Source organism: Numenius arquata, chromosome 12 (genome assembly GCF_964106895.1).
Source record: "Numenius arquata chromosome 12, bNumArq3.hap1.1, whole genome shotgun sequence".
Lineage (NCBI taxonomy): Eukaryota > Metazoa > Chordata > Aves > Charadriiformes > Scolopacidae > Numenius > Numenius arquata.
The window spans coordinates 3,584,194-3,598,828 of record NC_133587.1 but is presented as its reverse complement, the minus strand read 5'-3'; the positions used below and the strand labels follow the sequence as shown (position 1 = coordinate 3,598,828).

General features: G+C 47.4%; 1 protein-coding gene across 8 annotated transcripts in view; it reads left to right on the top strand.

Moving 5' to 3' along the window:
- Window positions 1–14,635, top strand: part of KCNQ2 (potassium voltage-gated channel subfamily Q member 2) — a 66,958-nt gene that overhangs the window by 33,620 nt on the left and 18,703 nt on the right. For 4 of the 8 annotated variants that reach the window (XM_074157752.1, XM_074157749.1, XM_074157747.1 and 1 more), the window contains exons 9-11: window positions 1,926–1,955; window positions 6,440–6,508; window positions 8,484–8,513. In XM_074157752.1, coding sequence (XP_074013853.1) covers window positions 1,926–1,955; window positions 6,440–6,508; window positions 8,484–8,513 — 129 coding nt within the window. Of the gene's footprint in view, window positions 1–1,925; window positions 1,956–6,439; window positions 6,509–8,483; window positions 8,514–14,132; window positions 14,187–14,635 lie in introns of all 8 variants that reach the window. The other 4 variants (XM_074157746.1, XM_074157744.1, XM_074157751.1 and 1 more) reach the window with 2 other exon arrangements.

Below are 14,635 nucleotides of genomic sequence, written 5' to 3'. Positions count from 1 at the left end.
ATTCCCAGTGTGTGTCCGATCGATTGCTTTTTTCCTAGAGATTTATGAACGGACTTTAAGAATTTGCTTAAAAAAAAAAAACCTAACCCAACAAAAAAAACCTAACCCAACAAAACAGACCAAACCTGTTTTCCAATAGCATTAAACCCACCCCCCATCAAAACTCTCCTTCCCAGTACTTGACTTTCTCACCGTGCGTTTGCAGCACCGGTCAAGATCAGCTACTGGAGAGGATGAGGACCAGAGCCTGGGCCAAAGTCTGCTGTAAAACATGGAAAGCCAGGGGCTGTTTCAGTGGACTTTGTCAGGTTTTACTGCTCTTTGAAAGACTGAACTTACCATGTGGCCAGACATACAGTGACAGCCTTTTGCATGAGGACATGCTGGGTTAATTACTTGCTACTTAATCCAGGAAACCTGTATTTCCCATGGAGCTAATACACACAAGAAAACTAAGCTAAAGAGCTCCAGAACAGGCTAAATAAAAACTTTAGGGTGGAGAAAGAGCAAAAATATGTAATTTGTTGAAGAGCCCAGCTATCTTGAATAAAAAGCCAGGGTAAAGTTGTAACAGTTTCTCTGGCTGATGCCATGGGTGCTGCTCCCTGGGCTTCCCTGAGCAGCGGTTTCTGCTCTCCCAGCTTCACCCTTAAATCCCAGCTCCTGTCTCTGTGTAGGCAAAGTGAACATCACCTTGAGCCTTGGGTGCACCGATGGATTCAGCCATTAGTCAAACTGGATTATTTTTATCAAGAAAGCAGCGAACCTCTTCTGAATATATTTTAGATGCAGACAGATAAATTAATGAGGAAAAAAAAATATATAAAAAAAGAGGGGGTGACTGTATGTTCTGGCTGCAGCTTCCATCACTCACACTATCCATTTATCCTCGTCTACCCACATCACTACGTCTACCCACTTCACTAATCTGGCTGGTGGGCGCTGGTCCAGTCTCAGTGGCACATTGGGCCCAGCATCGCATGAAGGCGATGGGTGCTGCCCTGCAGCTGCGATGCCCAGCATGGTTAGGGAGTGGGTTGGAGGAACACAATATCCCCGTCTCCCTCACGGGTGCCTGGGGGTGATCTGCAGTCACTGCTACCTTGGCACCCTTTCTGCTCAACATTGGGGTGCTTATTCCTCATAGCAGGAGCCCTGTGACTTGAGCGTCTTCCCAAGGCATCTCCAAAAAGACTGGCTGCTTGATGTGAGAAAATTGTTAAATGTGCCTTGGAGGAGCTGACGTGTCTCCAGAACATTACTGCAGTAGAGCTAGTCTCACTGGTTTGGGGAAAATATGGTGGCCTCTGAGAGCATCTCAGATTTCATCTTTAAATTGAAAATGTGGTGGAACCAAATCTGAAATTTGCATGAGGTTCCTGTGCATGCAGGTACGGTTTGGGCTTGTAATGCATGCGTAGCTTGGTGCACCCAGACATCGTAACCTGTTATGCATCAGCCGCTGGATTTGCTGAAAAAAAATTCTGCTCTTTATTGTCACTCATGAGAACAAGACCTTGATCTCATCTATGTTCATATATTGGTCTTTAAAAAAAAAAAAAAAGCCGCCAGCACATCACGCCCAAGCCAGCAGCCCAGCCCAAGGAGTCTCTGGCTGCTGGGACCGATGGCTGTGGATGTCTCATCAAAAGTCTCTCGAAGGCCCCCACATTTTCCCTGCTCTGTGGTGCCCGTTTGCTTTCGGAGCACGGTGCCAACTGCCTGTCCTCAAGGGTGACACAGGGGCACAGTGGTTTCTGAACCGGCTGCCTGGTCACAGCGCATCTGCTCCCGGGGATACACTTCGTTCATATGCTAATTTTCTTTATTCTATTTCTTTTCCCCTTTCCTCTGCCCTACCTTTCCCCCCCTGTTTTTTCTTTCTCTTATCCCTTTGGTTTTCTTTGATGAAAACACTTGAAAAGCACGCAAACGCAAACGTATGGTGCCTCCAGGTATGAAGTGCATGTGACTCTGAAACTGTGTGTCATGTCACTCCTTGTTCTTCGTTTGGGACTGTAACATACAAAGCCTTTAATTAAAAAAAAAAAAAAAAAAAAGAAAACAAAAGAAAACTCTGAAGATCAGTTTTTTCAAAGGAATGAGTGAAAGCCCAAACCAGACTCCCCATCCTGCTGCCTCCAGACTAACTCCGTGCACCTCCATGTACATCTTAGCTATTGGTACACACAAGTGTTGGGAAACTGTCTGCCAAAACGAGGATTTAAGGAAGGAGATGGGAGAGTGCTTGATAAGCTTGCTTTTTTAAGGATGATTTCTTGATGGTCTTACCAACCTCCTCCAACTCATACAATGCTTGACAAAGAAAACTTCCCCGATTAACACTTCCATTTTCCCTCTGCCATCACTCCTGCATCTTCCCCTTCCTTCATCCCTCTTTTCCCGTCCTTCATTGTGTCATTTATCTCACTTCATGCTGTAGGAGCTGTAGGTAACTCTAGGTTTGCTGAATTTGCTGGTGTGGTGGCACTGTGGAACACATCAGTGGTAGCACAGGATAAAATTGCAGTAGCGGTCATGCTTGCTTTTGAGGGCAACTTCTGGAGGAGAGAAAGATCTGGAATGCTAATTCATTTCTTCTAGTAATCCAGTCTGATTTTTGGGAAAGGGATAGCCCATCTCAGCAGGACTTTTCCATTTCAGATTTTTCTTCCAAGACTAACCTAAAGCCAAGCAGTTCTTAGCCCCAGTTATTCAATCTAGGGCTTAGCCTTTGGGATGAATCCAAACAAAAAGACCTCTATGTGGCTGGATAAGATTTATTACAAATAATGTTATCTCAGGTTCTGCAGAAAAGAGTAGATTTTCAAATCGCAGACATATTTTTTTATAAGGTGGGTATCTGAAGGTGTAGTTAAGTCAATATTTTATGATGGGGAATAAATGGCTTGCATTTCAAGACTGTGGGTCAAGCTCTGTTCTTAGAGCAGTTTAAATCCTCACTAGATACATTAATGCCGTTAGAGCTGATGAGATTTAGTGCCTGATTTCCAAACCTGGTTCCAGTTTTCACAGATGCAAATTTTACGGCCTTAGTAAATCACACTTACCACTTTGGGTGGTTAATTTACAGCAAATGGCATCAATGGATTGCAAGTATAATATTATGAATGTGTTTTCCTGTTGTCCTAATCAACAGCCTGTTGTGAGAATCAGACATTTTTCTACCGCTGGGCATGAAATAAGAATGTGTCACTTGCATGCCATTTCTTATAATAAAATATTTTATAAGTTTCATAAACATTCTCAGCTATTAAAAATAGCTTAGGCTGGAGACATAAAGTCATGGTTAGGGCAATAATTGGCTCATTATAGGAACTCCAGCACGGCATGGAGACTCATTTACGTTCTCATCCCATTCCAGCATCCATCTCCTTGTCACCCTCCTCCTAATTGTTCATACTGGGGTTGTTGAAAAAGATCATCATGGTCTCTGCGTGCGTGTCATGGTGTGTGCGTGTTCTTGTGTGTGCTCCCACCCACTGTTGTGTGCTGCTGCCCTCCTCGTGTTGTGGGGTTTTGGTGATGTCCTGGCCGGAGGCATGATATCCCTACTGTCCCCCTGATGCTTGAACGTTGTCTGTGCTACCAGGAATAGAAAATTTCCCTTCCCTTTGGATGGGGGGAGCTGGCACTGGGAGTTAGTGTGGTATTTCTCTGTGCTGTACTGGGAGGGGTGGTGGGAAGCAGCTGTAGGTGACTTGGAAGCATTGCTCTGGTGGGTAGCATGAGCTCTGTGTGTTTCTGTGGTGTGCAGATCTTCTCACCTCGCTCCCCTTTAACTGAAACATGTTTCCCTTGCTAACAAGTGACCCACGGACCAGGAGGAGAGAGAGAAAATGTGAGATGCCCCAGTCGGAGTTCCTTTCTCCACCTCTCTGGAGGACATGGTGGCACCTGTGTCACCTTGTCCCCTGGGTGCACACACCAGTGCAGGGTGCCCTCCCTCCAGCATTTTAAAGCAAAGCCCAGTTAAAGCGCTGTGCAGAGCCCTGCCTTTTCTTGGAGGTTCTGGTGAAATAGTGTAATGCAGTAGCTGCTCCCCAAGCTGCTCTTGTAATGGCAGGTTATACTGAGCATTCAGCGCAGGTTAAATTTCAGGTCAAGTACATGGATGAGTTTACACCCATTTTTAATAATTATTGTTTCAGTACAACATTGGTTTTTTCCACCATTCATGTACCAGGCCCATCGCCCTGCCACAGAAACAGTGAATTTCTGTGTTTACTCCCTTTGCCTGGGAGCATCTGTGGCAGCCCAAGAGATTGCCACCTTCAGCATGCTGTAGACCTTGTGTTATGGGCTAATGCAAAGGAAGGAGCTCCTTCTGGGATCCTGAATCCTTCAATCTAGTGAGTTAATGAGCTTTTCAGCTCTGAGACTTGCATCACTGGGAGCACTGAATTTGTGCTTCCTCCTGGAGAAAGTGGGGCTGTTGTCCTATCTTCTGTTGAGTATGGACCTCCCTGAAAAAGTAGCTCACGGAAAGAAGAACAGTCGTGCACCCTTCATTAAATGCTAAGTACACTTTGTGCTTGATTTCATGCACCACCATCTCCCATCTTGGAACAAATCTGCAAACCCTATGGTGGGTTTGAAGGGAGGTGACAGCCCAGCGCTCATGCACTGCTCCACTGCACCAAGGTCAGCTTCTTCCTGACGTCTTGAGTGAAGAGGATCATTAATTCATCAGATCAAGATGTGCTCTTCTCTGGATGGAAGTGAACAGGGCTCGACTGGGGAGCTGAGCCAAATTTTCAAGCCTATTTTTATTCTTTTCTCCATAGTTAGGATTGGAAAATGTTCTGATTGCCTCAATCTTGGGAACAGCAAATCTGCTCTGCTGAACGACTGTGGTTTGGAGGATGTTTTGTGCATGCAAAGGAGAGGATTTTCCAGTTGTTCGGGTTTTGTTTTTTTTTTCAGTTAGAGGAAAACTGTGAAACTCTTGGTCTGACAATGGCTGGAAAAAATGTGGACATGAATATCTCTGCCTTTATTTTACAGTAAGCAACAGCCCCATTTCTTATAGCACCTCAGCTAAGACCCAGTCTGTTCATCTGCAAGCAGTTGCACCCCTTTCCTTCCAGTCCTAAGTTGCAGGTTTGGGACAGTTTGAGTAGGTCCTTCTTGCTTTCATTAAAACCTACAAGGCTCATTTTTCCAACGAAACCATAAGTATACACTGCCTTGGGCTTGTGGCTCTTTGGGCTGTGGCCCCAACTGCCCAGATGTGGGCAGCTGCAGGCAGCCCCTTCCCAGCCCCTCAGGAGCTCCTCATCCTCCCCTTCATCCCTGCAATGATGCATCCTCCCACTCTCTTGTCACAAGCATGACTGGAGGTGGCTGCTCTGCTGACTTTGCACCCTCTGGGAACAGTGATGGCGTGTGGCACTTCGACACTTTGACAAGGGCACGCTGGTGGCCCGGAAAAGAGTTTTCAGCAAGCCCTGGGATGAGCCCTGTTGGCCTTGACCTCGAATGCAGGGTCCCCAAGTACGGCTCTTGAGTAGATGCTGCTCTTCCCAACCGCGTGCAGCGTTCCCTGTCCTTCCCCCGACACCTCCAGCTCACATCTTGACTGTGAATGTCAGTGTTAAATATTTATGGAGGAAGCCCCAGTCTCCCAGGGGCTGAGGGAAGAAAGCAAAAGTGGATGTGGAAGCTAATTCAGTGGCTTTTAGCACAAAAGCGGGATAGGCACCAGGGTGTGTGTTTGTTGGGTGTTTTTTAATTATTAACCAGGATTCCCATTGTCAGGTTCTTTTTCTTCCTGGAAAAGATTCTTTCCTGATCTAGAAGGTAATGATACATGATTTTGCCTCATTTGGGGGCAACACCTAACGTGGACAGTAGGGAATTGGCTAAACTTGACCCCAGAGCACACTGCTGTTTCTCCTGGGGCGGCCCTCGTGTCAGGTCCCTGTTTTCTCCACCCTATAAGCTGCTCCCTGCCATGCCTCCCCATGTTCCCAAGAATAGCAGGGTTGGGTTTTCCCATTTACATCCAAACCTCAAGCTTCTCCCTACTAAATACACAGCCGAAGCCCCAAAAAAAAGCAAAGCCAACTGCTGAACTACAGGTGGTGAAACAGCTCTCCTGCCAGAACACCGCCGTGCTGCACAGAAACCCTGGCAGCCGCTTGATTTTGGGGAGGTTCAAAATCCGGTGGTGCAGATAAGTTTCTCTCTCTCTCTTGCTGTCACTCTCTCTCTCCCCCCACTGCTCTGCCTTAGGACACTGGTGGAAGTAGCAGGCAAACCCCTCTCCATCCTTCCCAAGCTGTCCCCGAGTCGCAGTTGGTGGCACAAAGCTGGTTCTAGTTGTAAGGATGGGGCAACGGGGAAAGGTTCCAAGACAGGAGACTCTCAGATCAGCTCTGCCGGAATATTAATGGTCTTTATTTTCTCCCTGTAGACTCATCCCTCCTCTGAACCAGCTGGAGCTCCTGAGGAACCTGAAGAGCAAATCAGGACTGACATTCAGGTTAGCAACAGAGTTAAGAGAGCTTGGAAAGCACATACTTTGCAACCTTTTTTCTTTTGGTTTCGGGGGTTTTTTTCTTCTCTTTTTTTTTTTTTTTTTTTTTCCTCCTTTCCTGCCTTTTGCATATGGACAGCCTTGAAGATATGAGAGGTTTTGGCAGCTGATCCCCCCTGGGTCGTTCAGCGACCTCCTCCCCATCCCTCTCCCATGCTGTACATGAATTTCTTCAGCCTAACTTGGCTCTGGAGTGATGTTACAGTGCTTGACCGAAAATGCAAAGTCGTATTTTCAAAGGGTCTCGTTGAGGTAGTGTTCCCAGTTTTCCTCTGACCTTTTTGCTCTTCACCACCCTCAGAGGAGACTCAGGCCCACGATGTGTTAATTCATTCTCTGTTCCCTCTAGCCTTCCCTCGCCTCCCCCAGAGAACAGGCAAGGTTGGAGCGGTGAGAAATTTTGGCTAAATTTGCTGTGGCAAGGTACACAGGATTGACCCAGAAGGCCAGAAGTCCTGCAGCTTAAAACTGTGCTCAAGAGGGGTAATTCTTGGGTTTTTTTTTTTAAGCAGGTGAGCTTGCCCCATTTGAATGGGGAGTGTGCAGACCCTGGGAGGGATGGAGAGATGTTGGCTGCGCCTGTGGGCATCAGGGCCAGCTGGGAAGCGTGGGATGGGACCTGCCCTGGGCTTTGTGTCTCTGCAGAGAGTAGAGATCTGTAGACCCATGGCTGCAAACTTTAAAAATGTGATTGTTTGAGCTAGTGACTGAGGCTGGGCTTTTGAGGTTGGCTGAGCAAGGAGCAGAAGGTGGAGGGGTATTTTTTTTAGTCTCTCCTGGCTGTTGCCTTCAGCCCAAGGTTCAGGGTCTGTGCAGATCTCAGTGGTCACTGCTGGGTGGAGGCAGGACCAGGGCTGGTAGAGCATCAAGCTCAGAGGGAATCGAGCTCCTCCTGCCCAGGTCTCTTCTTACAGTCTGGTTTGTCCCTTAGTCTGTCTGGTGTTAGGGGAGGCAAACCCTTATCTGCTGAGGAACACAGTCTGCTCCTTCTCTTGTGGGGCTGCAGGGGCAAGGCTGTCTTCGGGGGCCCAGATTAAATGCAATTTCCCTGTGTGAATAGTTGAAGGCAGAGCAGGTTTCCCTCATTGCTGGAGGGAAATGCCACCAAGATGCCTTGTCAGTGAAGGAGAGATTTTTTTTTTTCTGTGTGGCCTTAGCTTGGCTTGCAGTGTCACGCCTACACTTTTGCGAGTGTTCGGCTCACGTTGTTCTCAATGTCAATGATTTTTCAGGGCAATCAAGTGGTTTGGGTTCTCAAGACAAAACCGCCTACAAAAATTGTGGCGTCCCACTACCTCCATGTAGCCTTCACCAACTCCTGTGGGAAAGCAGCTGCCAAAGGCTTTGGAGGCAGAAGCCCCACCTAGGGTGTCAGGATGTCAGGGCAGGGGTCCGTACTCCTTCCCACCAGTGTCCCCCCAGCACCATGTGTTAGTATAGTGGGATGAAGCCGTGCATCAAGAGATCTGACATTAGCTCAGTCCCAATGGCCAGGAAGGAAAAGCAAGTGCACCGGGATCATGAGAGCCATTCAGTTCCTTCCCTACATGCAGAAAAAGGACAGGGTGGTGCACTTCCAAAGGAAGGGGGCTGCTCTCTGGGCCCACAGAAGTCCTCCTGTGCTCACACAAATCACACGACCATCAGGTGTCCCCGTCATGCCTAGGCACAAGGATGGGTTGGGATAAACTCTTCAACCCTGTGCGTTGTATGTGTCTTCTCTGAGGTTGTGTGAGTCTCTAGTGATCTTCTGTCCAGGCCAGAAACTCCAGGAATTAAGCGCTCCTTTCCCTCTCTTCTGTCCACAACTTCCACTTAGTTGTATTGTTTGGTATTGTCCTTTCGTTATGTTTTAACAGTGAAGCAGCAACATCTTTTGCCACCTGACACCATGCTAATGTACTATTGCTTCTGTTTAAAGGAAAGAGCAGCAGCCCGAACCATCGCCAAGGTCTGTATCACTGCCAACACGCCATTCCCATGCATTCCCCGTAGATTTCTCTGTACGTGTGTGCGTGTGTGTACCATGTCGTGGCGCCATCGAGGGAAGCATTCTAGGTATTAACGTGCTTTTTCTGTGCTGTGGCAGTCCAACGTATCTACGTGTATGCTGGACCTTAAATCATATCTTCCTTCCAGCCTGCCCTCGGGCTGGAGCTGCGAGGGTAGCGAGGCTGTGGGGGCTAGAGAGAGCGGTGGGCAGCACGGGCAGAGCTGGCAGACACTTCTCCGGGGTGATGGCAGGGCTTTGGTTTATGCTGCTTTTTTTTTTTTGTTTGTTTCTTAACTTTTGTTGCTGGAGTCGTAGCTGAAACGATATAACGCAGGCTCAATGAGCACCGATGGGTAGGTGATGCTATGCCGATGTCTCCATCACCCAACGCCGTGCCAGGCGGAGGTGACGTGGGAACATGAAGCCATCACCCTGTCACCAAGTTAGCAACTTCTCCTGAGCTCCTCTCGCTGCAGGGCACCGCACGGGGCTGCGTGGGACCTGCGGCTCCGTGGGACGCAGGAGGGCTCTCTGACCCGGCACGACGTTGCATGGCAGAGACACCCTTTCTCTCCACCCCATTCCCTTTGGCCTCACGACCTCTGGATGAAGCATGGTCACTGCTCCGTCCTCCCTCCATGCCTCTAGTCCACCACGCAGAGCGCGCTCAGCCAGGCGCCCTCTGAGATGTGGCGAGCACCTTCCAAGGCCAGCCATAAATCTCACCTAGGGGAGAGCTTTTCTCTATTCACATGTCCCAGGGAAAGCAGCAGGGCTGGTATTTGGGATAATTTTAGGATACTTTTCATCCCCTTAGAAGTATTTAATTCGGGGATTTTTTGTGCTATATTTTCCCAGTTCTTTTAAGAAGTAGTTCTGGGGCTGAATCTCATTTTTTTTCTTGGGAAACAAGACGCAGAACTGATGATCTGTGCAGATCATCTGCTTGGGTTTCAGATCTTCCATCTCATATCTCAAAACATAGCTTACAGCCTAAATATTGTCAAGACTTGAATGTGTTTTTCAGAAGGATAACTGGCATTTTGCAGATGTAATTTTCTGCCATGCCTTTTAGCTTGTAAGAGGCCAGAAACTAATTTTTCCCTGGCATTAAATCCAACCAAAGATATCTGGGTAGATATGGTGCTGAGTAAAGGGAGGAAAATTTCATCCTTCCTTCCTTTTTCCCCCCCTACTCTTTTTTCTGTCTTTCATTTGAGCTTTTCTTTGCAAGCAGAACCTGCGCAGCACTCCATCCACTTTCCTACCAAATAATCCAAATTGCCAAGATCATGTTTCAACTATCCAGAATTTTATTTTTTTTTTCCTATGTGGGGTCTCAGCGTGTGCAGCGAGAGCGAAGGCAGCCTCCGTCCAGCTTTATTAAAGTAGGGAGCGTTATGTGGGAAGTGTTCTCTGGGAGCAGACCAGGGCTGAAATCTTGGCCACCCGCCCGTGGCATCAGGAGGGTCAGCGTTTCATCCCAGGGGCCTGGCTTCTCTGCTGCCCTGTCTCAGCCAGTGACATACTTTGGATGCATCAAAGGGTAAATCCACTTTTCTCGCAGGCATACGACTGTGCAATGAGACAAAACCTCTTTTCAACCCGATCAGCTCCGTAGCCGAGGAAATCTTAGGATCAATGGTCCCTCATAGGGTCACACCAGCCATCATCCTAAGCAGACAATAGGCTTATTTCTGAGGCAGTAGGTTTATTTCTTATTTTTGAATCTCAGTCCCATCTTGCAGGGTTCATTTTCACCAGTTGAAACACCAGGGTGGATATGTTTCTTTGTAGGGGTTGCAGATTTTTCCCTTTCTATATCCATTTTCTACATTGCTTTCTTAATCTCATGTCACAGAAGTAAATAGAGCCTTTCACTGCCCTTTCTCAGAGTATTTTTTTGCTATATATAAGTACATCATCGGGGTCATTTCCAAATGTTGCTTTCCTGCTCCTGCAGTGTATCTGTCTCTTGTGACACAGAGGGTTTTGATGCCCTCTGTTGTAAGATGCTAAACCAGACCCTTAAGCTGAGGGTCTGCAGCTGCTGTGTAGATGGCATTAGAGTCCTTGCCGTTATCGTTCAGTTCAGCTGCCATGGAGCAGAACCACAGCTCTTCCCTTCTGGGTTTTGTTAGGGCAGTATCAATTCTACTGGCTCCCTCTGCCCTTTCCCATCTCATAACATCTCAGACATCAGGAAGGAATTTCACAAAATGGTCCCTATATTCTTGGGGGGGGAGGGGAGGAAATCAGCTATTTTCCCAAATAAAAGTTTCTTTTATATTCACTTCCCAAATCTCCCACCCACTTTGATTTCCAACAGGCTCACAGTGATGCTCAATGCGTCATCCTGCCCTTAGTAAAGAAAACTTGTGCTGTTTCTCAGCCCACCCGTCGGTTAATCATCCAGCCGTGGTCTGTCGCTGATGACTATCACTTCGGAAAATCCTTGGGATGAATCTTCTCTCATAGCTGACCCCAGCACCACGCTTTTGTTGCTCCAGCTGGTAAAGATTTACCACTTTCCATTTCCATCCGTGTAAGGAAATACAGTCTCTCATCTGGAGATAGCTGGATCTTCCTCCCATTGTAGTTATGCGTAGAGAGTGGCTGATTTCCTATATCCGTAGTTGAAAAGTCCTTACAGCAAACAGAACAGAAACGGGTTTTTTCGCTATTTTGCGTCTTAATATGTTAAGTCAGAGAAGGGATGCTGGCACGGCTCGTGGGAATGTGCTGTGCAAGATCAGCATTGCCTTGCAAGGTCAGGAGCATCCCAAATGCCCTACCAGTGTGTGGGGCAGCACTTGGGGTCTTGCCCCCTGACTCAGGTGCTGCTGTAGCCATGCTGATTCCTGCCCCAGCAGCACTCGGAGAGCTGCTGCCCGGTGCAGGAAGACATGGGGAGGCAATGGGGTTAGCGTGGTGGAGGCTTGGGGCCACCTGGAATTACTCAGGCGGCTTTTGTTTTGGTCTTGGCATAAAATGGGACAGCTGATCTGAGATGGGTTACGTCCTTTCTCTATCATTCCTGGTGTGTTTTCCACCGCAAGCTTGTCTGCATCCATCTCTGCCCGAGTGCCAGGAAGCTGTGAGCTGACCTGCTCGGGGGGACCGGAGCTCATCTCCCCGTGACATGGAGCTGTGATGAGCAGAAAAGATGCTGGCCTTTTTCTACATGCTACCTACCTCTTCCTGCCCCATCTGCCTTTTTTATTTATTTTTTTTTTTTTTTATTTTCCTCCCTTTTTAAAAACCTGCTTACAGACCCTCCTCTGCCTGTTGCTTTGGGCACCGTGTCCGCTCTACCATCTGTCTTGGCCAGGAGAAGCAGCCCTTGCCCTTCCCCGGGCCGGCTGCTGCTGCAGGAGCAGGTAATGCCCATCCAAGCATCTCTCCACCCTGCTCTCATGCAGGGTCCTACGATGAGTCCCCTCTGCCTTGTAACCCCGGGGAAGGAGGGCTGCTCTCTGTTGGGGTTTTTCTCACTCCTCCTGCTGCAGAAAGACAGCAAATCGGAGTGGTAACAGGTTTTAATTGTTCCCGTGTTAATCAGGCTGGAAATTCGCTGTGGCATCTCGTCTCTGTTTATATTGTCTTCCGATTGTAATGTCAAAGAGACAGACGTATGGTTAGCCGGGACTACGGAGGCTTCTATATGAAATGTGAGCTGCAGATGCTCTTTAACACAGATGGTTTGATCAACATCTGAAGGCATCAGTGACCACATTTGTTCCTCTTGTGTTTTCCAAAATATGATTGGGTGAAAGGCTAAAAATTAATGAAACAAATGATCATAATAATACATTAATATCAGGGAAAAAGAAACAGAAGGATTCTAGGGAACTGGGAAGCTAAAACTCAGATTACTTTGTCCAGCATGAGTTCAGTCCTGTAGGTAATGAGAAGAACCTCTTTGGAGGTTGTCCTCAGCTGTGGTTCATCCTTGACCCTAATGAACTCAGCAAGACCTTGGCCGTTATATTGAGTGAATTCTGGACTGGGCCACCTTGTAATGTGTATGTATATCTGTGCGTATATCTATATATCAATGTATGTGTATGTCTGTCTGAGATACACTGTTCAGGGGTGTGATTCAGGCTTTTGTACGCACTGGAGGATGCCTTTGGTTGACTCAGTGGGCCCCTGCTCATCCAGCCTAGGGTGTCTGAGGTGTCACTAACCGCTACTGCCCATGGAAACCGGTGTCAATCGCAGGAGCCCAATGGGCCATGGTAGCCTGGGTTGGGGTTTGACCTTCTAATCAATTCAACTGGTGTCAGAGACTCATGCTGGGACTGACAGTAATCTGGAAATAATCAGTTGCCTTCAGGGGAGCGGATTATTTGCACAGAAGGGACTGCATCTTTCTGTAGGGACCACAGAGGAGACTAAGAGGAGGGTAACCCACATGTCTTCCCGAGCCTCTGCATGCCGAATATCCCACTTCCATGCTGCAATGCTCAGACCCCAGCTCCAGAACAGCCCCAGTAGCACCACCGGTCCCTGGGACTCCCTGGGGATACAGGGTCCCATTGCGGGTGCCTGAGGAGTCCCCAGGATGGAGAGGGGGGTGTTGGCTGAGCTTGCACGGGATGCCGTGAAGCAGAAAGAATTCCTTGCAAATTCCTTCTGCGTGTGCCCATGAGCTCCTCCTACTGCCGAGTTCAAATGTAAAATGAGGTTGGGTTTTTATGCCCTTTGGCCTTTTCTGTCTGTCCATGAACTCAGCAAGCGATGCCCGCTGGTGGCCAGGTGGGGTGATGGGGGCCCCAGCATTACCCTTCTGCAGGTAGAGGGCTGCTCCATGGCGTGGAGAACCCTGGTGGTGGTGGCGATCTCTTGGCAGGGCAGTGCCTGAGCAGTGATTTGGGATGGACTCTCCCGGGAGCTGTGGTGGTGCCTCAGCCAAGCCAGTGACTCCCCAGAAGTGGCAGGGCCTGTCTAAAAAGCAGTATGAAAAACAGATGCGTGAACCCAGATTTTTCAAATCCCTTCCCATAAGGGACTGCACCACACCCTGGTTTTGTCTTTTTTTTTTTTTTTTTTTTTTTAATGCCAGGCTTAATATAATGCTATTTCCTGTATGAGAAGTGCAAATAATTTGCAGATAAACTAGGTCTCTTTGTGGATTTTTTTTTTTTTTTAAAGAAAAGGAGAAATTTTAACCTTTTGGATGTTGTTGAACAAAACAAGTTAAAGTTTTGGCTCTCCATGGCTTACACAACTGAAAAAAAAAGTCTTTTTTATCTGTTTAGAGGAAGAAGAGACTACTTTTTGTTTCCAATACAGAAGAAAAAATCTTCCTGAAGGACTTAGTCAATTGTAGATGAGCTGATGCCACCAATTCAATACAGAACGCAACATTTCTAATGTATTGACCACAGAGAGACAAATTTCAGAACTCCCCTGTGATTTCTATTTTTTTTTCCATTTAACACTCAAACAGAAAAATCCTGTCATGAACCCGGCCCTCAAAACACCTGTCTTTTAAACCTAGAGTCAGTAATCAAAAGTTTCCTGTCTGGCATTTGCTTCCAGGTCTAATTTTTACTCTCCCCTCATTTCCAGTAAAAGCAAACCGTGCAGAGAGTCACTTTGCGGATGCTGCTCAGGAAACTCTAGGTACCACGGGAAATGCGTCGCACGGAACTAATCAAAAGCTGCACGGCTCATTCTCCCTCTACCCTGCTACCACCCGTTCTGATCACTTCTCTGCTTAATAGAGGTACTAGATGAGTAAAAAAAAATGGTGAAAGAGCCTCCCCATTGCCCGCTCAGAAATTAGAGGCTTCCTTGTCTGCTAATCATGCAGAACATGTGAATCAAAGAGACGAGGATGGGGAATTTGGTCTGGGCTAGCAAGCCAGTGTCTGCTCAGCAAGGAAGGAGGCCAGGAACTGAAGATTAACAAATGACGGAAAACTTTTAAAAAAATTAAAAATTTTATTTTTTTTTTTTTTTAAAAAAGACCCCTTCCTCCCTATCGCTCTATCCCTCCTCAAGGTCCAGGGAATCCTTGCAAATTGAATTGCGCTCTACAGCAATTTCAAGTTAGTAGCATGAGAAATTCC